At 41.0% G+C, this 22,176-nt stretch overlaps 1 protein-coding gene across 1 annotated transcript; it reads right to left on the bottom strand.

Annotated features, from left to right (window-relative positions):
- Positions 1–513: 513 nt before the first annotated feature.
- TCEAL2 (transcription elongation factor A like 2) lies at positions 514–2,454 on the bottom strand. The gene is made up of 3 exons (XM_016194580.2): positions 2,386–2,454; positions 1,732–1,801; positions 514–1,364 (listed from the first exon to the last, which is right to left on the bottom strand). The coding sequence occupies exon 3, from the start codon at positions 1,334–1,336 to the stop codon at positions 695–697; it is 642 nt and encodes a 213-aa protein (XP_016050066.1). The 5' UTR covers positions 1,337–1,364; positions 1,732–1,801; positions 2,386–2,454; the 3' UTR covers positions 514–694.
- Between the last annotated feature and the right edge of the window lie 19,722 nt (positions 2,455–22,176).

Here is a 22,176-nt window from a genome sequence, read left to right as displayed (position 1 = left end):
TAAACCCCCTTCCAAGTGTCTGGTGGGATTTTGGTCCTGCTAGTAGAAAGAGCCAGAGACCAAGCCAATACAACTTAAAAATTCAGTACCCAACAATCCTGTGGGGTAAGTATTACCTCCACTTCACAGATGACAAGACTGTTCTTTATGGCAATGGGTGTGTTATAACCACCTGATTGATTACTTCAGATGTAATCCTCAGAGGGATGTGAGTTTTACACAGCATTTCAAGTTCTGACAATAAGAATTTTAAGTGTCTCCAGAGCCTTCACAAACTCACTAAACAGTTCTTTGTACTGTTGTTCAATGTATTGTTTTCCTTTTGTAATATACCATTACTTCTTTAAGATAAAAGTGATTGTGTTTATTTGAAAAAGTAAACAGCTGAGTAGAAGGAAACAAATCATTCACTACTTAGAAAACCATTAATAGCACTTAAGTGAACAAAATTTTCTGTTTTTTTTTTGTGTAGAGATGTACCATATAAATTCATGTATTATACAAGTAAGCCAATTCTGTGGATGATACCGTAAGTTGTTTTATTTTTTCCCAAGAATCATAACATTTATTCAAAGCACATGATGAAAAAAATGACTGATAAGAGTACTCTATCTGGGTCAAGGGGCTCTGATAAGATGTGACATCTAAAGCTAATTATCAGTATAAGGCAGAAGCACAAATGCCTTTCAGAGCCCTACACAAAAGGGATGTCTTCAAAGCCTCTTTGTGGGGCCCTGCAGCCTCCCCTAAGTTCCCTTGGACCCCTAGGGTGGAAGGGGTCCTGTAAACTTTTCTGCATCCACATAAATCCCCCCAATTTCTGTTTGGTTTTCTTCACCTCATCTTCCACCCTAGCCATGTCATCAAATTCTTTTATCATTTCCTCATTACTCAAATGCATGTCATGGATGGCCTCCTTGTGCTCCTTGAGACACTGAGCCAGTCCCTTGTTGGTTTTTCTTTTGGCTTTCCTTGGGACATAATCCTCAGCTGGGCGCTTTCCTCCAGCCCTTGGCTCACTGGCTAGCTTTTCTTCTGATTTTTCCTTGCTCTCCTGGTTCCCCTCCATCTCTGGCTTTCCTTCCTTTGGATTTTCCTCACTCTCTGATTTTCCCTCCATATCTGAGTTTCCTTCTTTTGACTTTACCTCACTCTTTAACTTTTCCATATCATAAAGCAGGTACTCATCTTCACTGTCTTCCTCATTTTCTAAATGTTGCTTGCAGTCCAGAGTACAAGCTGAGTCTGGCTTTCTGTTATCCTGTGGCTGTTCTTCATTTTCCATCTTTCCTTGGTACTCAGGTTTTCTTCCGTCTTCGTTGCAGAAATTTTCCATGTTGAGAATTCCCCCTCCTTTTCCTGTTCTGGGAATTGGGGGATAGGGTGGGGAGGGAGGATTGAAGAAGAGACAGGGGAGGCTGAGGACTTGAGGATAGAATGGAGGTCTCCACAGTAGTACAATAGTACTAGTCTGGGTAACATGAGCTGAAATGGTCTGTACCTGTGCCATCTATTAACCCACTTTGCCACAATTTTTCCTGATGAACCCCCTCCACCCAGCAGTCAGTCTTTTTCCTGGAAGGTCCTGCATTATTTGTTCAGCAGTGGCTTATTGTGTGTATGTACACGGGGGTGAGCTGTGGGGCGCCAATTATGCCCAGGACTCGCCCTATATATTTCTCATCCCTCTGGGTCTTGTCCACTAGTTCCCATTACAATAATACCACTGACCTGCAAGGATTCTAGACAGGCTTCTCCTCCTTTTCTTGCCTTGCAGAATTCCGGAAACAGACAAGCAGACCTGCAGAAGACAGGGGCAGGGGGTGTGCACCTAGTGGATTGGGCCTAAGGTGGGGGTCTCATCCCTCCCCTGTCTCTTCCTGACCCTGTCCTCCTCCTCCCTCTCCCTTTCCCAGCCGCCATTACTTCTCAGGTCTCTGGCATCAGACCAGGTCGCCCTGCAGACAGGGGTTTCTGCTACCTCCTCTGCAGGCCCCCTGTAGCCCTTCACCTACCCACCCACACCCACGCTCTGAGGCCAGTAGTGGCTCCGAGGCAGAGAGAGAGTGTGTGTGTGTATGTTTTTTAAATTTTTTTTTTGGGGGGTGGAAGCATCTGCAGAAAACATCTGCGTTTCTCTGTCGCACTGCGGGGGCACCCCTCATCCTCTCAGGCTGAAACTTGGATGGGGAAGCACAGAGGAGGGGTGTCAAGGATGCCCGGGGGGGGGTCATGGCGGGGGTCCTGTCGCACCACCTTCCCACTAGCGCAGAACCCCCGCCCACCGGCCTAGGGAGCCCCTACCCCTTCTCCTTCCTCCCCCTCCTCCCAGTGGGTCCACCCCCGCCCCCGGCTGGCCGCAGGCAGCACGCGGCTGTCACTGACCTGGGGCCTGGCGGCCTGCACCTGGTGGGGCTGGAGGAAGCCTGCTGTTTTGTGGCCCGCCGGGAGCTGCGGGAGCTGGAAGCGCTGGCCGGCTGGGAGCCCAGGAGCCTGGGGACCTGGGAACCTGGGAGCCTTGGAGCAGACCGAGACCAAGGACCAAAGACCAGGGACCAGGGACCAGGGACCAGGGACCAGGGACCAGGGACCAGCGACCAGCGACCAAGACCAGCGACCAGCGACCAGCGACCAGCGACTGGACCCGACCGCAGGGCGGGCGGGCAGGGAGGAGCTGGGGCTGCTGCCCACGGCGTCGGCCGGTCACGTGAGCTCCGCGTCACCCAGCTCGCCCCCCCTGCCCCACTCCGCCCCTCAGCCCATCCCCGAAGAACCGAGGCCAGGGGCCCAGACCCGGACCCTGACCCAGGGGCCCGGCAGTGGACACCACCCGGGGCGAGGCGGGACGAGGCAAGGCCAGGCGAGGCGAGGCGGGGCGAGGCGAGGCGAGGCGGGGCGGGGCGGGGCGGGGCAGGGGAGGCGGCGGCCCAGAGACCCTGGCAGAGCTTTCCGACCTCAGCTGCCTCACCTGAGGCCTGGGACGGGGGCTCGCAGCACCACTGGGTGTGAGGGCAGCTCACAGGGAGGGCAGACGGCTAGAGCAGGCTCTGGACAATGAGCCCCACAACCTGCCTTCAAGACAGGCTCTGCTTGCCTCTAGAATCGGATGGGGGTGCCTCCCCCAAGCTCAGTGGCCACCTTCAATAGAGGTGTCTGGACCTTCTCTCTTCTCTGTCCACCAGCTCTCTTTCTGTTACTTCTTCAATGCAAACCTCCACTCAATTCAAAAACAAAAATATGGGCAGGGGTAGATAGCATAATGGTTATGCAAACAGACTCTCACACCTGAAGCTTCAGTGATCTAGGTTCAATCCCCCACACCACCATAAACCAGAGCTGAGCAGTGTACACACACACACACACACACACACACACACACACACACACACACACACACACACACACAACACACACACACACACACACACACACACACACTCAATGTTATTTATTTTCTCCAGTGTAGTGCTGTATATTTTCTTATTGTCTGTATGTGGTACTCGAGCCTTACACGTACATGATTTTACTGTTCTCTGGAATTTTTCAAATGGGAGGGAGAGACAGTGGCAGAGTAATAAGAGAAAAAGAGACCATAGTGCCACAGGAGCTTCCTCCTAGTGTCCCATGTGGTATCAGAGTAGAATCTAGATGGCACCTGGCCCAGTAGTTGAGTTTTAACTATATAATGTTGTGTATTTGTTTCGATTTAAAAAAAATCTTTACTCCAATCTTTTTTAATCAATTAATCAATTTATTCATTTTTGCCTCAAGGGTTACCTCTCGGGCTCGGTGCCTGCGCTACGAATCCACTGCTCCTGGAGGCTGTCTTTTTCCCCCCAATTGTTGTTGCTGTTATTGTTGTTGTTGCTATTGCTGTCATTGGACAGGACAGAAAGAAATTGAGAGAGGAGTGGAAGACAGAGAGAGTGATAGAAAGACACCTTCAGACTTGCTTCAACGCTTGCGAAGCGACCTCCCTGCAGGTGGGTAGCTGTGGTCTCTCACCAGTCCTTGCACTTCGAACTGTGTTCACTTAATCCAGTGTGCTCCCACACAGCTCCCAGTTTGGATCTTTTTAAAGTTTGTCCTGGTTGAAAGCAATTTATGTTTTTGGATACTTAACTTAGTGTCTTTTAATCTGAGTGATTTTTCTTTTAACTATTATTTCTTCAAATTTTTCGCTGTATCTCTTGTCATTTATGGAACTTCACTGCTCTGGGCCAAAATTTTCCACATAGAGAGATACAGAGACAGATAGAAGGAAAGAGAGCAAGACACTGTAACACAACCAAAGCTTTCCTCATAGGACTGAGGACTTGACTCCAACCTGGGCTACATGTATGGGGAAACAGTCACCTATTCAGGTGAACTATCTTGTTGGTCAAGTTTCCATCTTTATCTCTCTTCTCCTTCTAAGGTTCTCATCATGCATGTGTAAGCATGCAAAACAGTTTCCCATGGGCCTTTTGGAAACTGTCCATCAACATGTACATATGCTTCTTGAATATCCAGTACATGTATTTAATTACTATTGTTCTCCCTTGCTTTTCTTTTACCCAGCTCTTTCCTGAGAGCCTTCTTGGTCTCTTATTTACCTTGAATGCTGTCCCTTGCTCCTGTGGCTGTGGCCAGTACCTGTAATCCCAAACACTTTCATTAAAAGCCACCCAAGAAGCTACCTCAGTATTAGTTTTTGAGATGTTCTCAGTGCTGTATGATAAAAGAAAGTGTTTGAATTGCTTATTGAGGAGATATCATACACACCAAGATGCACAGTCACAGTTCTGAGAGTAGGATCTTAATTCCTCCATCTGGCGCTAGCATTATAAACCAGTATATGAGACAGTCATCAACAGACTGCTAAAAGTTTGGTTTATGGCATGTTATGGGAACAATTATAATTTCTTTTAAGTGTAGAGAGGCAGAGAGAGAGAGAGAGAGAGAGAGAGAGAGAGAGAGAGAGAGAGAGAGAGGCGAAGACTATAGCACCAAAGTTTCCTTCCATATGGTGGTAGTCGGGCTTGAACCTGAATCTCTCACATGGCAAAGCAGCATGCTATTGAAGTGAGCTGTTTACTTCCCCTAATTTTATGTTTTTTCTTTTTTTCCATAAAACAAAAATTTCTTTGCTCCATCAAAGCAAAAACTGGGTAAGGGTATATTTCAGTTTCACTATAGGGGCTTGGGGGTATGGACACAGACCTTTGGTGGTAGGAATGGTGTTAATATATACTCTTATTAACTTATAGTCTTATAAATCACTATTTAATCAATATGAGAGGGGAAAATAGATTGAATGTCTTGAACTTTCTGTTGCATAGATTCCAGTTCTGAGTATATATTCTTTCAATATAAGCACTTAAGGTTTCAAATTGGTAACCGGATTGAATGTTAACAGTGGGCTTAAATTGTTAATACATTTCTAACAATGACTATTTCTTTGAAATATTAAAAAATCTTAGACCAGGGAGACCAGAAGCAACTGGTTGTGTCACTATGTAAGATACAGCTTTATGTATATAGCATTAAGCAGCATAAATCATGGTGTGATCTTGTATGATACAGTAAATCCTAACTGTGGGATTTTTTTTTCCTTTATTGGGGAATTAATGTTTTACATTCAATAGTAAATACAATAGTTTGTAAATGCATCACATTTCTCAGTTTTCCACATAACAATACAACCCCCACTAGGTCCTCTGTCATCCTTTTCCAGGACCTGTATTCTCTCACCCATACCCACCCCAGAGTCTTTTACTTTGGTACAATACACAAACTCCAGTCCAACTAGCCATGAGATTTTTCAAAGTCAACCAAATTCCCAAATAACTTGGTTACAATAATAACTGTCTATTGTCTTCTTAAACTGTAAGACAGCAGGAACCTACCCTATTCTCCATAAAACTCATATTTTTCCCAATCCTGGAACTCCTGAGGTATGACTCCTTTTCCTGCATGTTCTTCTTGATCCATACCTTTTGATACTATATCTGCTGAGCTCAACCAAATTAATGCAACCAGTTCCACCTCAACATGTTTCACTTTGGATTGTGTACAGAGACACTAGACGTAGAGTGTCAACTCTTCAGCTACACTACTGTGGTGAGACAGTTCCTAGCTCATAGAACTCCTCAATTCTATATTGTGTGGTGCACTTCCTAACAAAGTCACAGAACCTAGATATAGACCAGGGCCCATGAGACAGAACACATGTACCTATGGATCCTAAGTAATGGGAAAATATATGCCTTGCTGTAAAAGTGCACAGTAGTTTTCAGTGACTCAATAAGTGCAGCAACCAAGTAGAAAGACCTAAAAAAGACACTTTTTAAAATTAAGTACCATAATACTTGATGAAATAGTTTCCACTTAGACCTAGGTACCCTCCTCACCTACTTCCTACAAAAGCTGGATAAGGGCAAGAGACCGGCATACTTTAATGATGACTCTTTTGGTCACTACCAGGCCACCCTATCTTGCAGGCCCCTAGTCAGGGAATCCTGGGATTTCCACATAGACATGTTGGCCCTAGACCTCTAACAAATCCCTGTCTCCACCATCACTGGTCATCTCCATCAGGAGCAACATAGTGGACCCTCTCGTGGGCATCTACAGGACCTTGCCCTCTATGTGTGTCAACATTGGTAGGGATTGCCCCATTCTCCGAAGGGAGGTTGGGTCAACATACTCTACCACTCAAGGAAGACGGGTCCTGCAATGAGTGCAGCCCAAAATGTTCCTAGCTATCACCACAGAATGCAAGCTCAGACCTACAGGGATGCAGAGGTTACACAGGCTCCTGTGCTGAATATGGGCCCCAGATCAAATCGATGGGGTTTACAGTTAACAATATCTATATACTTTTCCCATATTTGGGAGCTACTCTCTGCCCTTATCCAGCTTTCTAGTCCTATTTCCAAGTCTGACGCCATCTCCTCAGACAATATCTTTAGCCCACCTACATGTTAGCTGTCAGGCTCAGACAAAATTTAATAAAGTCATGGGCCCTTAGGAATATACTAAAATAGACTTAAGAGCTTTTTCTAAAATGGAGACCCCAAATCTCATCTGCTATATTCTTACCTTTAGGTTCTTGATTATTAAAACAATTTATTCTGCTTTGTATTTTAATGCTTTTCAGCCACCAAGTTGCAGATGCTACCGTGACACCATCCTGACTTCCCTGGGCAGATGACTTCACCAGTGTGTCCTGGAACCTCACCTCTCCAGAGTCCTGCCCCACTAGGGAAAGAAAAAGAAAGGCTGAGAGTATGGCTCAACCTCCCAACTCCCATGCTCATTGGGGAAGCAGTTACAGAAGCCAGACCTTTCACCTTCTGCACCCCATAATGATCCTGGATCCATGCTCCCAGAGTGATAAAAAACAGGAAAGGTTCTAGTGGAAGGATTGGGATGAAGAACTCTGGTGGTGAGAATTGTACCCCTCTTGTCCTACAGTCTTGTTGATCATTAATAAATCAATAAAATAATATTTGGTCATGATATTCCCCTCATTGTTTCTATCTCTCAGTCTTCTCTCCCTCTCTCTCTCTCTCTCTCTTTTACAACAGTTGAAAGTTCTACAAAAGTTGATTCTGATAGTTTTTTTGTAAATCTGTTAGATTCTTTTGGGAGGAGGGATGGTGTTGATGTTTTATATTCTGCAATTTCCAAGTATGTTACTTTTCATTTCTATCTGGCATTTATAATAGTTCTTTCTTCATTAGAATTTGGCAAATTATTTGTTGTCATTCATTTTAAATTCTGTAGCTATAATTTTCTCTCAAAATACTGTTTACTTACTGCTGTGTTTTTTTCCATTAACCTCAAATTACTTTCTAATTTTTTTTTATAATTAACTGTGGGCAAAATGACGAGTATTGTTTAAGTTCTACATATGTTTTGGTTTACCTCGTTTCCTTGTGTTGTTGATTACTCATTTAACAACATTGTGATCAGAAGATATCCTTAGCATGGTTTCAGTACATTTTACAGTATATAGAATTTTATTATGACCTAAAATATACAGTGAATGTTCTGTGATTAGCAAACATGTGCATTCTGATGTTGTTTAGAGTATTCTATCGATATCCAGTATTCTATCTAGTTTGTAGTTTTATTCAAGTGTTCCTTTTTGTTTTTTATTCTCTTGATATTTGTTTGATCCAAATTTTAAAGTGGCATTTTGAGGGTTCCACTTATTTGATATCAAGTTATGAATTTCCCCTTATATTCTGCTAGTTTTTACTTTTTTATATTCTGAAGCATATGTGTATTTATAATATTTAGTATATTTGTGAAGGATTTATCTAATTATCACTATGAAATACCTTTCTTTTATAATTTTTATGTTTATTTATTTTTCCTTGTTTTATATTGTTGTTGTAATTTTTATTGTTGTTGTTATTAATGTTGTCATTGTTAGATGGGACTGAGGGAAATGGAGAGAGGAGGGGAAGACAGAGAGAGGGAGAAAAAGATAGCCACCTGCAGACCTGCTTTACCACCTGGGAAGCAACTCACCTGCAGGTGGGGAGCTGGGGACCTGAAATGGGATCCTTATACTGGTCCTTGTGCTTCGCACCACATGTGCTTAACCATGAAATACCTTTCTTGTTCTCCAATTATTATTTTTTAATAAAGCCTATTTTTTCCTATAATAGCACTGCCATTTCTTTTTTCACTATCCTTTATGTGGCATGTTCTTTTCTATCTTTTCATTTCTAGTCAGTTTGTTTCTTTGATTTAAAATATTTCCTTGTAAATATAGTTATGAGATATTTTCCATTGTTGCAGCCATGCCCATTGGGTGGATTGTGTGATCAATTTATGTTTACTGGAAACTTGGATAATCATTTCTAGTTTCTAGAGCTACATTTGTTGAATTATGTACAACTTTAAAGTGAGAAACATGCCATCTTCAAATTTCTCTCTTCTTTCCATTATCACATTGTATTCTCTCATTTCTGTCAGTTTTTCCTCTGTTTCATCCTTATAAAAACATATATGACTGAATTTGTAACTCATTGAAATAATACTTCTATTTCAAGATCCTTAACCTAGTCTCACATACAACATTTCTATCTCACATATGAGATAACACATAGGGGTTATGTGAATATATCATTGGAGAGAAATGTATTTATTACCCCTTTTAAAAAATTTTTTGTTATATTTATTTATTTTCCCTTTTGTTGCCCTTGTTTTTTTTCACACAGGATTTTTAATTTTATTCCTCATATGATTGGAAATGTTTAAATTCTCTTCCCCACTTTCTTTATAATTTAAGCTGCATTAATTTTTTATTTAATTATTTATTTAAGAAAGGAGACATTAACAAAACTGTAGGATAGGAGCAGTACAACTCCACACAATTCCTACCACCCGATCTCCATATCCTATCTCCTCCCCTGATAGCTTTCCCATTCTCTATCCCTATGGGAGTATGGACCCAGGGTTGTTGTGGGTTACAGAAAGTGGAAGGTCTGGCTTCTGTAACTGCTTCCGCGCTGAACATGGATGTTGACTGGTTGATCCATACTCCAAGTCTGCCTCTCTCTTTCCCTAGTAAGGTGGGACTCTGGGGAAGCGGCGCTCCAGGACACATTGGTGGGGTTGTCAGTCTAGGGAAGTCTGGTTGGCATCCTGTTGGCCTCTGGAACCTGGTGGATGAAGAGAGTTAACATACAAAGCCAAACAAATTCTTGAACAATTATGAACCTAAAGGCTGGAATAGTGCAGATGAAGTGTTGGGGGGTACTCACTGCAGACTCTTGTGTACTTCTGTTTCCAGGTACATATTTTGCCCTAGTTTATAGATATGAGTGAACATATGCTCTATCTCAGGATACCTCAGGATATCTCAGTCTATATCTAGGTTTTGGGACTTTCTTAGGAAGTGAACCACCTGGGATGGGATTAGAGAATACTATGAAAGGAAAGGTCTCACCCAAGTCATGAAGCTGAAGGGTTGTCATTCCACACTTGAAGTCTCTGGACAGTCTGAAGTGAAGCATGCTGGCGTGGCACATGTTGCGTTAATTAGGTTGTGACTGGCGGATGCAGTATTATTTGATATGCATTGAGAGAAGCATGCAGGAAAGTGGGCCCTAAGGAACCCTAAGTTTCCAGGACTGGGGGAAATATAGGCTCTAAAGTAGAAATGTGAGGTTCGTGCTGTCTTAGGGTTCAAGAAGACAATGGATACTTATTGTTATCATCACAATATTTGGTAACTGGGTTAACTGTATTCCTTTGATTTCTTTCTCTTGCCTGATTGCTATGGCAAGAATTTCCAATACTATGTTGAAGAGTAATGGTGATAGTGGACGTCCCTGTCTAGTCCCCGATCTGACTGGGAATGCTTTCAGCTTCTGTCCATTGAGTATGATGTTGGCTGTAGGTTTACTTTATATGGATTCCACTACCTTGAGGAATTTTCTGTCTATTACCATTTTTGTAGAGTTTTGAGCATGAATAGGTGTGGGATTTTGTCAAAGGCTTTCTCTGCATCTATTGAGATAATCATGTGGATTTTGGTTTTGCTCTTATTGATGTGGTGAATGACATTGATTGACTTACAGATGTTGAACCAGCCTTGCACTGCTGGGATAAATCCCACTTGGTCGTGATGAACAATCTTTTTGACACACTACTGTATCCGGTTAACCAAGACCTTGTTTAGTATTTTGGCATCTATGTTCATCAGAGATATTGGTCTGTAGTTTTCCTTTTTTGTTGTGTCTCTATTTGCTTTTGGTATCAGGGTGATGTTGGTTTCATAGAAGGTGGAAGGGGGTATTCCTGTTTCTTCGATCTTATGGAAAAGATTTAGAAGTGTGGGTTTTAACTGTTTCCTGAAGGTTTTGTAGAATTCGTTTGTGAAGCCATCTGGTCCAGGACTTTTGTTGTTGGGGAGATTCTTAATAACTGTTTTGATTTCTTTGTCTGTGATTGGTGTACTTAGGTTTTGTAGTTCTTCTTGACTCAGTTTTGGAGGGGCATATGTTTCTAAGAATTCTTCCATTTCTTCCAGATTTTCTAGCTTAGTGGCATATAGTTCTTCAGAGAAGTTTCACATGATTTTCTGGATTTCTGTGGTGTCAGTTGTGATATCTCCTCTACCATTCACAATTCTATTAATTTGAGTCTTCTCCCTTTTTTGTTTAGTGAGTCTGGCTAGGGATTTGTCAATCTTGTTTAATTTTTCAAAGAACCACCATTAGGATTCATTGATCTTTTGTATGGTTCTATTATTTTCAATGTTGTTTATTTATGCTTTAATTTTAGTGACTTCTGTCCTTCTGGTTGCTTTAGGGTTCCTTTGTTTCTCTTCCTCTAAGTCCTTAAGGTATGCAGTAAGGTCATTTATTTGATCTTTTTCTTGTTCTTTAATATGTGATGGGATGACTATGAGTTTCCCTCTCAATACTGCTTTAGCTGTGTCCCAAATATTTTGATAGGTTGTGTCTTCATTTTCATTTGTTTCCAGGAACATTTGAATTACTTGCTTGAGTGTCTCTCTGACCCAGTAGATATTAAGCATTATATTGTTTAGTTTCCAAATTCTGTGTCTTTTAATAATTTGTGAGAGGAACTTGTTTCACTCTACCTACATACTCTATCCACACTCCCCCTTCTCCCTCTTCCTAGCTAATTAAAAAAAAAACTGTTCCCTTTCACTGCTCTTTTTTTTCTCCTTTTTCTTTTTTTCTTTCTCATTCTTGTCTTCTTTTCTTCCTTCCTACTTCTTCTGCTTTCTGAATCCACTGATACTCATTTGTGAATTATTTGGGGGAAGAAATCTGACTCAGAGTGGATTCTCTGTGTGTATGTGTCTCTTCTCTACTTCCCTTTTTCTGATTGCTACCCCTAGAATTCTGGGAGGGGGGACGAGTAGCCAAAGCATTCCAAATATCGCAGGGATATAGACAATGCCCTGAGGGCACAACATGGCTGAACAGGCACTCCGAGAATGTCCCTACTCTCGTGGGAACTAGCAGTAGCTTGAGGGGACAACATGGCAGATGTGACTGCATCGGCACAATTTCCCAGCAGGTATTTAGTATAGTGTGCTGTGTACTCAAAACACAACAACTGAGGAACAACAGAACATAAAAATAAAAAACACACCAATAAAAAAATAGTTAAACCAAGAGCAAACAAAACTGCTACTACAATGAATGAAGACAAGTGCTGGAAGAAACTACAAATTAGTCAGAAGTAGCCATAGATAAAAAAGTAAGCTAGCAATAATAAACTTATTAATCACAGAAATGAAAACAACTTTGGAGGAAAAGGGTAGCAGAATTAGGGAAACAACAGATGAGACCCTCAAGGAAAATACTAGCTACACTGAGGTGATTACAGAACTGAAAGCTGAAATAGCTGACTGAAGAAAGAAGCTGAGGGAAGGGAAAGCAGGCTAACAGAAGCAGAAAACAGAATTATCCAGACAGAGGATGAGCTAGAGAAAACTAAGAAATAGGTAAAAGAGTCCAAAAAAGAGATTGAGAGACACTAAAAACTACAATAGAGACATATGGGATGATCTCAAAAGAAGTAACATTCCCCTCCCTTGGTAGCTTCCCTATTCTTTATCCCTCTGGGAGTAGGGACCCAGGATCCTTATAGGGTGCAGATGGTGGAAGGTCTGGCTTCTGTGATTGCTTCTCCGCTGAACATGGGTGTTGACAGGTGGATCCATACTCCCAACCTGTATCTTTCCCTAGTGGGTCAGGGATATGAGGAAGTGGGGCTCCAAGACACAAGGTGGGGTCATCTGCCCAGGGAGGTCAGGTTGGCACCATGGTATCATCTAGAACCTGGTGACTCAAAAAAAATTTAAGAAATAAAGCATAAAAAATTGTTGACTAATCATGAACCTAAAGGTGAGAATATTGCAGATGAAGATTTGGGGTCTCTGTTTTGGGAAAAGCTCATATATCTATTTTAGTATATTCCAAAAGGCCCATGATTTACTAGATTTTGCTTGTACTTGATATCTAATATGCAGGTGGACCCAGGTTATTGTCTGGGGAGATGGTGTCATAGTTGTAAAAAGGACTAGAAATCTGGATCAGTGAAGAGATTAGCTCCTAAATATGGGAAAAGTATATAAATATTGTTAACTGTGCATCCCATCTATTTGATCTGGTGTCCATATTCAGCACAGGAGCCTATGTAACCTCTGCATCCCTGTAGGTCTGGGCTCACACAATGTAGTCATGGCTAGGAAAGTTTCAGGCTGCACTAATTTTGGGACCCATCTTCCACAGGTAATAGGTAGAGTATGTTGTCCAACCTCCCTTCAGAGAGTGGAACATTCCCTATGATTATTGATCCACACTGAGGGCAAGGTCCTATAGGGGCCCACAGAGGGGTCCATTATATTGTTCCTGATGGAGATGACCAGTGACCGTGGAGAGAGGGATCTATTCGAGGTCTAAGCCCATCATGTGTGTGTGGGAATCTCAGGACTCCCTGACTAAAGTATATCAGACATGAATATTAGGCCAGAAACTATCAAATACATAGAAGAAAACTTTGGCAGGACACCTCAGTACCTCTGCTTCAAAAAAAAATCCTTCCAGTATTTAAATCCAACAGCAAAGAAAAAAATATCAAAAGTAAACCAATGGGATCACATCAAACTGAAAAGTTTCTGCATAGAAGAGGGTATCACTACTCAAACAGAAAGGCACCCTATAGCGTGGGAGAAGCTCTTTACACAAATCACCTCAAAGGACTAATAACCAAAATAAATAAAGAGCTCATCAACTTAACACCTAAATAACAAGCAACCCCATTAGAAAATGTAGTGAGGGGGGAGTTGGGCGGTAGCGCAGCGGGTTAAGCGCAGGTGGCGCAAAGCACAAGGACTGGCAAAGGATCCCAGTTCGAACCCCCGGCTCCCCACCTGCAGGGGAGTCGCTTCACAGGCAGTGAAGCAGGTCTGCAGGTGTCTATCTTTCTCTCCTCCTCTCTGTCTTCCCCTCCTCTCTACATTTCTCTCTGTCCTATCCAACAACAACAACAACAATAATAACTACAACAATAAAACAACAAGGGCAACAAAAGGGAATAAATAAATAAAATTAAAAATATTTAAAAAAAGAAAATGGGGTGAGGATATGGACAAGAATTTAACTGAGGTGTGGACAGGGAGTTGGGGCAGTGGATAAAGTGTTGGACTCTCAAGCATGAGGTCCTGAGTTTGATTCCTGGCAACACATGTACCAGAGGGATCTCTCTCTCTCTCTCTCTCTCTCTCTCTCTCTCTCTCTCTCTCCTCCCATATGTATGAATTTCATATGGAAGAAATTTTATATGGAAGAATTTTCATATGTATGAGGAAGATATCCAAAGGGTCAACTGATAAATGAGAAAGTGCTCATCAGAGTAATGCAAATAAAGACAACAATGAGATACCACTTTACATCTGTGAGAGTATCATGCATCAGAAAGGACAGAATCAAGAAATCCTGGAGAATATGTAGGGGGAAAGAGACACTTCTGTACTGCTGCTGGAATTGTAAAATGTTTCAACTATTGTGGAAAGCAGTCTCAAGACTTCTCAGCACACTAAAAAAAAAATGGATCTACGCTACAACCCAGCAATACCTCTCCTGGGGATTTACACAAAGGAATCAGAAACACCTATTAGAAGAGATCTGTGTATACACATGTTCACAGCAGCATAATTTGTAATCACCAGAACCTGGAAGCAACCCAAATATCCAACATCAGATGAGTAGCCAAAAATAATGTGGTGTATATACATGGTGGACTACTACTCAGCCATAAAAACTGTCATCTTGGATGAAACTTGAAGGTATCATGTTACTCAAGCCAGAAGGAGGACAAATATTGAATGATCTTACCTATAAGTGGTACTTAATATATGAGAAAGGGAATGTTGGAACAAAGTCAAATGTGGACTGGACAAAGTGTATTATATTAGAGCAAAAGACTCTGGGGAAAGGGGGGTGGGATGAGTTCTCACTGTATGCTAACTTTCCAAAAGGAAAATAATTCAATATCTTATACTAAGGTAACACCACTATGTTGCTTTAGCAAGTCACATGCCATTAATTTTTGTTATATTAAAATGTTGCATTTAAAATAAGAAGTCTTTATGGAAAAGTTTTTCCATAGTATGAATATGATATGCCATTGTATTCTGGCAGTCACTATTTCTGGTTAGAAATCAGTTGCATATTAATCTTTTAAATAAAATTTTAAACAATTTTGGCTATTTTCTTATTTATTTATTGGATATAAATTGAGAGGGAAGGAGAAGATACAGAGGGAGAAAAGATGAAAGGAAGAGGAAGAAAGGAAGGAAGGAAGGAAGGGAGGAAGGAAGGAAGGAAGGGAGGAAAAAAAGAAGGAAAAGGGAAAGACTTTGCAACACTTACTCACTGCTCATGAAGCTTTATCCTTGCAAATATGGACTGGGGCCTTAAACCCTGGTCCTTGTGCATAGTAACATGTGCTCTCAACCAGGTGCTCCGCTGCCTAGCACCTTACCATTCTTTCCAAATATACTTTCCTACAACTCTTTTGTTTCTCTTCTCTTTCTTGGATTTCCATTATCTTTATTATTAAAGGCACTGTGAGTTGTCAAAGAAACCAACAGGAAACTACTATATTTCTTAGACATATGTTCAAGCCAAATAACAGGATATAGTTGATCTGTTTCTATGATGAAGGTATAACTAAATATTCTACACTCTCTTCAAGTAGACAAGAAAGAAATACAAACAAAAACAAGTACAAAAACAAACAAAACATTCAAAGATAAATAATACAACATGTGGCTCATGATATATGGTCTCACAGTTTTCAGAGGTAAAGTTTCACAGTAGGTAGTAAAAAAATTAATAAATGTTAATATTTGCTTCAATGTGTAGATAATACCATGATAGTAGACATTTTGTTGGACTTATTATGTATTATATCATTTACAAAATATTTACTATAGTCCACCTTACAGATGTACAGTGTTTATAATTTTTACTTCAGGACCCAAATTTTGGAACAGTTTTCTCAGAGTATTTGTGAACTTATCCTGAGCTCAAGTTCTTCTGGCACTTGAGTCCTCAGTTTGTTTTAGTAATAAACTCACCTAAATCTAAGTGTATCTGTTTATAGTTAACACAATGTTGGTATACTATCTGTGTATCTGTATAATTTCTTAATTTTTATGTGCTTTGGTTCCTCAGACTCAAAACCTCTTTTTCCCCCTAAAAGCATCTATGATCTTCCTGTTCCTTTTGATGTGATGTGATTTTATCAATAAACACTCTGATCGCTGGCACACCTGACATTCTCCCAACTCTAGGTATCTAGGTGCACGTCAGATAAACTATGAAGTTTTTTTTTTCTTCTCAGTCAGAGATGTTTCAGATCTCAGGGTCCTAGCATCTGGCTAAGGTTCTCCGACCCACATATAACCCATACACAACTTCTTTAACCACTCATCTGTCACTGGACATTGTGTCAATTCCAAATTTGAGCTATTACAAACACAGCTGCAATGAACAGAGGTGTACACTGACCTCTTTGGACAGTTACTTTTGTGTTCTTTGAATAGATACATAGAAGAAGAATTGGTGGATTACATTAATTTGAGGAATCAGAGCAATCCTAACTTTTATGAAAACTGTTCACTTTTTTTTTGTTTTTGAGAGTGAACATTTGTGTCTCTTCCTTTCCTTATGAGAATAACAGGCTTATTTTTATTAACTCCCCACCTATATGATCTCATAACCTTCAATATGTTCTAAAATGCATTCTTCTCAACTAAGAGCTACCAAAGTCTTAATCTGTTTTATGATGAACTCCAATTCCAGATTCTCATCCAAGTATTATCTAAGTCAAATCTGGGTGTTACTTGAGGTATGATTCATTTGAAGGCAAAAGTCTTTTTCAGCTGTCAATCTGTGAAACCATACAAAATATAAGCTTTCAAATATAATGGTGAGACACTGGACAAATATTATCCTTACAAACAAAATAGATGTATTATTATTTTTCTTTCTTACTTATTCCCTTTGGTTGCCCTTCTTTTATTGTTGTAGTTATTACTGTTGTTGTTATTGATGTCATTGTTGTTGGATAGGACAGAGAGAAAAGGAGAGGGGAGGGGCAGACAGAGAGGGGGAGAGAAAGATAGACACCTGCAGACCTGCTTCACTGCTTGTGAAATGATTCCCTGCAGGTGGGGAGCTGGAGGTTCGAACTGAGATCCTTATGCCAGTCCTTGTGCTTTGTGTCACCTATACTAGAGTTCCATATCTCCTCCCCTCCATTGGAAGTTTTCCTATTCTTTATCCTTCTGGGAGTATGAACCAAAAATCTTTATGGTGGAAGGTCTAGCTTCCATAACTGCTTCTCCGCTGGACTTGGACGTTGACAGGTTGATCCATACCCTCAGCCTGTTTCTATCATTCCCTAATTGGGTAGGGCTCTGGGGAGGCAGGGTTCCAGGAAACATGGGTGAGGTCGGGAAATACCATTCTTTTCCCAAGGTCCTGGTACCTTTGTCACAAAGTATTTGACAATATGAGTGGTTTTATTACTGGCATCTCTGTTCTATTTCATTGTCCTATAGTTTTGTCTTTATACCAGTACCACATCCATTCAATTATTGTAGCTTTGATAGGAACTGTATTTCAATGAAGATTCTTCTGCAGTCTTGTTCTTTATATAGCTGCAATAAAAATATGTGTTCAGGTAATTCTAAAACTCTAGTGTGCATCCGAGTCACCTGGGAAATTCATTAATGATGCTGTTACCTGCATTTTTAATGCAGAACACTGAAACTTACCTCAGAGCAGTGGGTGCCAGGCTCAAACCTGGGACTTTCCAATGACAAAACAAGTACATTATCCAAGTGAGATATAGTGCCCGTCCTGGAACATATTGTATTTGTCTTTTTACAAATCATTTTAATGGGGAAATAATGGTACAGGGCAGTTGTTGATACAGGAATACAGTTTTATATTTCCTTGTGATAGCCATCTACACATCACTCCCATCATCTCTTCACAGCTGTGTCCTGTGTACCCAATGTCATCTTCCCTTTCTTCTTCCAGCCTACCCCTAGTCCAGAGTCCTTTGCTTTACTGCAATACACCTCACTCAGTCCAAATTTAACTTCATGCTTCCCTTTTCTTGCCTTGCTTCTTAAGCACCACTTATAAGATAGAATTTATTGAGACTTTGTTATGATTCCTCTTTGGTATGTTTTTAACAAGATATATATTCTAGATAAATTAAATGACTTGATTGAAGTTTGTCAGTCAGGGGTACTACAGAGAAAAAAAATCTGAAAATATTTTGGTCACAAATAACAACCAGTTATCTTCAGTTTTACATGTACAGAAGAATCACTGTGGCAGTATTTGCAGTGTAACTATCACTTCTAATGAGTCTAATTCAGTTAAAGGGGAGTGGAACTTTAAATCTTGGGTAATTCCAGCCTATAGCTAAGGTTGAGAATGTATACACTAAAGATGGCAGTATAAGACAGCTCTCTCTCTCTCTTTGAAAATATATTCATTTGAGGAAGGATGATAGACAGATTAGATGGATAGATGATAGAAAGAGGGATAGATAGATAGATAGATAGATAGATAGATAGATAGATAGATAGATAGATAGATAGATTGCCAGATCATCACTCAGGTGTGGTATATAGTGGCACCAAGAATTGAGCCTGGGACCTCTAGGGTAACAGGTATGCAAGTATCCTGTGCTACGACGTCATTGTCTGTATGGCCTGGCAATTGTCTCTTTGAAAAGGGCACAGTCTACTGGGTAAAAGCCTGGTATATACAGATTAAAGACTTAAAATGTGTTTTCACAGGATATCCAAATCTGTACTAAAACTGGAGTTATCACTTTAACTAAATACAAGAATATCTGAGGAAATTAGTAGGGTATAGTGGATATTGAGTAAAACCTAGTTCTTGAAAAACTTACAACCATGTTTTAAGGAAAATAATGATTTGAGACACTTGTCACAGGAGTCCAGTTTCTCAGAGAGTTTCTATGCAGCTAATTTCTGTGGCATATGTTAAGCGCTGACATATACAACATATAAGCTCATGTGTTGATATCCATACATCATACCTTCTCTGTTGTGTACTTCTCCCCAGTCGCAAGCTACTTTTACCTTTAAGTTCCTGAATATTAAACTAATTGTTCTGCTTTATATCTGTATAGGTACCGCACGCTAAACTACTGTCCCACCAGGACTCCTCTGCTTTATATCATAATGCTTCTCAGCCACCAGTTGCAGATGCTATTATGACACCAAGCTGACTTCCTTGGGCAGATGACCTCACCAATGTGTGCTGGAACCCCACCTCCCCAGAGCCCTACCCGACTAGGGAAAGATAGAAACAGGCTGGGGGTATGGATTGGTCTGTCAATGCTCACATTCCTCGGAGAAGCAATTACAAAAACCAGACCTCCCACCTTCTGCACCCCACAAAGATATTTGGTCCATACTCCCAGAGGGATAAAGAATAGGGAAACTTCTAATGGAGGGGAGGGGACATGAAATCTAGTGGTGGGAATCGAGTGAAATTGTACCCCTCTTATCCCACAAACGTATCAGTCATTATTAAATCACTAATAAAATGTATTAAAAATTATTTGCCCCAAAATGATCACAGAGAAACTTGGATGTAGATTACAGGACTCTTGACCCAGATAAAATTAACCACTGTATTCTATAACTCATTAGACACGGTGCTAGGCATTAAGGGTGCCAGGACAAATGAAAGAGGGTATTTGCCGTGAAAGATCACTGTCTGGTTTGAGAGCAGTTATTACTGGGCAGTGGAAAATGTTCTAAAAGGAGGATCCATCTATCATATCCTTACTTTTCACCCCTGTTTCCTGTTGATCGTGATTAGCAGTTTATTAGCCATAGACAATCTCAAAGTAAAGAAAGAGGAAATATGTTCTGGATCTGCATAGGATTGTGTCCATAAAAAATACTGGGGTTTCCCATTCTCTATTCCTCCTATTCTATGGTTTTGTTTTGGTTAATGTCTCCTTTCTTAAATAAATAAATAAATAATACTGGGGACTTCTGGGGGTAAAATAGATATATGTAGAACACCACCGCAAAGGGGACTTAAAAAGTTGCCCCCAGGAGTCGGGTGGTTGCGCAGCGAGTTAAGGGCACTTGGTGCAAAGCGAAAGGACCAGCGGAAGGATCCCAGTTCAAGCCTCCTGCTCCCCACCTACAGGGGAGTCACTTCACAGGCAGTGAAGCAGGTCTGCAGGTGTCTGTCTTTCTCTCTCCCTCTTTGTCTTCCCCTCCTCTTTCCATTTCTCTCTGTCCTATCCAACAACAATGACATCAATAACCACAACAATGTTAAACAACAAGGGCAACAAAGGGAAAATAAATAAATAAATATAAAAAAAATTTTTTTACCCTCAGAAACCAATTATGTGACCTGGCACAACCTGAAGAAACAGATTCACAGACTCCAAAGCTCACTCTCTACAGAAAAGCGTAATTCCGGTGACTGACCTTCCCCATCGAGACAGATGTGCAGCGTTTCATCCCCTGGCATTTCTTCTGTGGTCATCTACTTTGGACTGACACTTTCATCGGACTTACTGGTACACCTCTTGGACAACAGTTTCCCTTTACACTGCTGAGTTTCTCAAAGACTGACTGCACCCAACTGCCTTGGGACTTTATAGGCCATGTTCCCTTGCCTGCAGGTTCTGTTCCCAGAGGTAGGAAACCCCCCCCCTCCTTACTAGGTCATGCCCATAGAGGCATGAAGGCCCTTTGAGGCAAGAGATGCCCACAGAGGCATGAAGCACCCCCAGAGGCAATTGATGCCCCTAGAGGCAAGAAATGCTCTTTCGCTTGATAGGCCTTGCCCTTTGAGGCAGGAAATGCCCCCCTCAGGCCTCCCCTTGGCATCACACTGGTTCTTGCTGCTCTCCTATTTTGTTTCTTCATGTCGTATGCCAGTTCTTTTGAAAATGCCTGTATGATATAGGTTTCTGTTCACCCCCCACTCCTGATACTATGGCCATTAGTTAAAAAGAAAGGGGGAATTGTTGGTAGGCTTCTAATTCTGCTTCTAAAAACCTTTTCTGTTTCATTTGGTTTAATCCCCCCCTGTTTAACACTATTCTATATACATAACTAAGCACCAGCATGCCTGCATGGCATTGGTTTAATCCCCATTGGTTCATGATGTCTTTTTGCTCTGCCCCCTCTTGTAGTACACCGTGATTTGCACCAGTCACTTTTTGCTCCACCGTCTCTGTGTCACATCTTGTTTCCGCCCTAATTGGCGAGTATATAAAGGATTGTGTTTTTAGTTTAGTTTTAGTTTTTAGTTTAGTTTTAGCTTAGCTTGGCTTACATTGTGCTGCATCCAGCATGAATAAAGAGATACTGCGTACAACCCAAAATAATTTTTTTTTTAAAGTTGCCCCCACAACACTGTATGTCAAGCAATCCAGGCAGCAATTTCAGGACAGAAAAATGGACAGTCAAGAAGACTAAGCCATATTCATTGGAGGATAGAAAGGATAGATCAGTTCTGAGCACACTACCAAGGGTGCCATTCACATTTATCTAGAGGAAAGGGAATGAAGAATGAAGTCCAAAGAAAACCCATAAAACACTCTTTGCACCACAAAGTGCACTGGGGCTAAGTAACCACATGGATTAAGCATAACTAGAAAGCATGAAGAAATATTCTCTACATTTCTAAAAGGAAAAACAAAGCACTGAGGTGTCCAGAAAAATCAGTGAGTCTGTCACTTTTAGATTTCCAGCACATCACCCATAATGGAGATAACTAACCCTTGGAGGAAGGAAATGCATAATAATCATTTACAAAAGCATATTTATAGAAGGTGTTACCAATTAGTCTACTGGGCTTGCTTGTAAGCATACTCCATGGGTACGTCCCTAAATATGAAGTACAAGTTGGTGAAAGATACCTGAGTTGAGGTCTTGAATGTGTGAATTGAGATGAATAAAGGCAGCGAGAGTTCTGTTACTACCTCATTTGATTCTTAAAACTTCTGAGGTCTTTATTTTATAGCTGAATAGACTGACTTCAAAAAATATATATCCATAGAGTCTGGTGGTGGTGCACCTAGTAGAGCACATAC

Source organism: Erinaceus europaeus, chromosome X (assembly GCF_950295315.1).
Source record: "Erinaceus europaeus chromosome X, mEriEur2.1, whole genome shotgun sequence".
Taxonomy (NCBI): Eukaryota; Metazoa; Chordata; class Mammalia; order Eulipotyphla; family Erinaceidae; genus Erinaceus; species Erinaceus europaeus.
This window is presented reverse-complemented; position numbering and strand designations above follow the sequence as displayed.

Coding starts and splice junctions, on each gene's coding strand:
- TCEAL2 (XM_016194580.2), bottom strand. CDS start 1,336: ATGGAAAATTTCTGCAACGAAGACGGAAGAAAACCTGAGTACCAAGGA.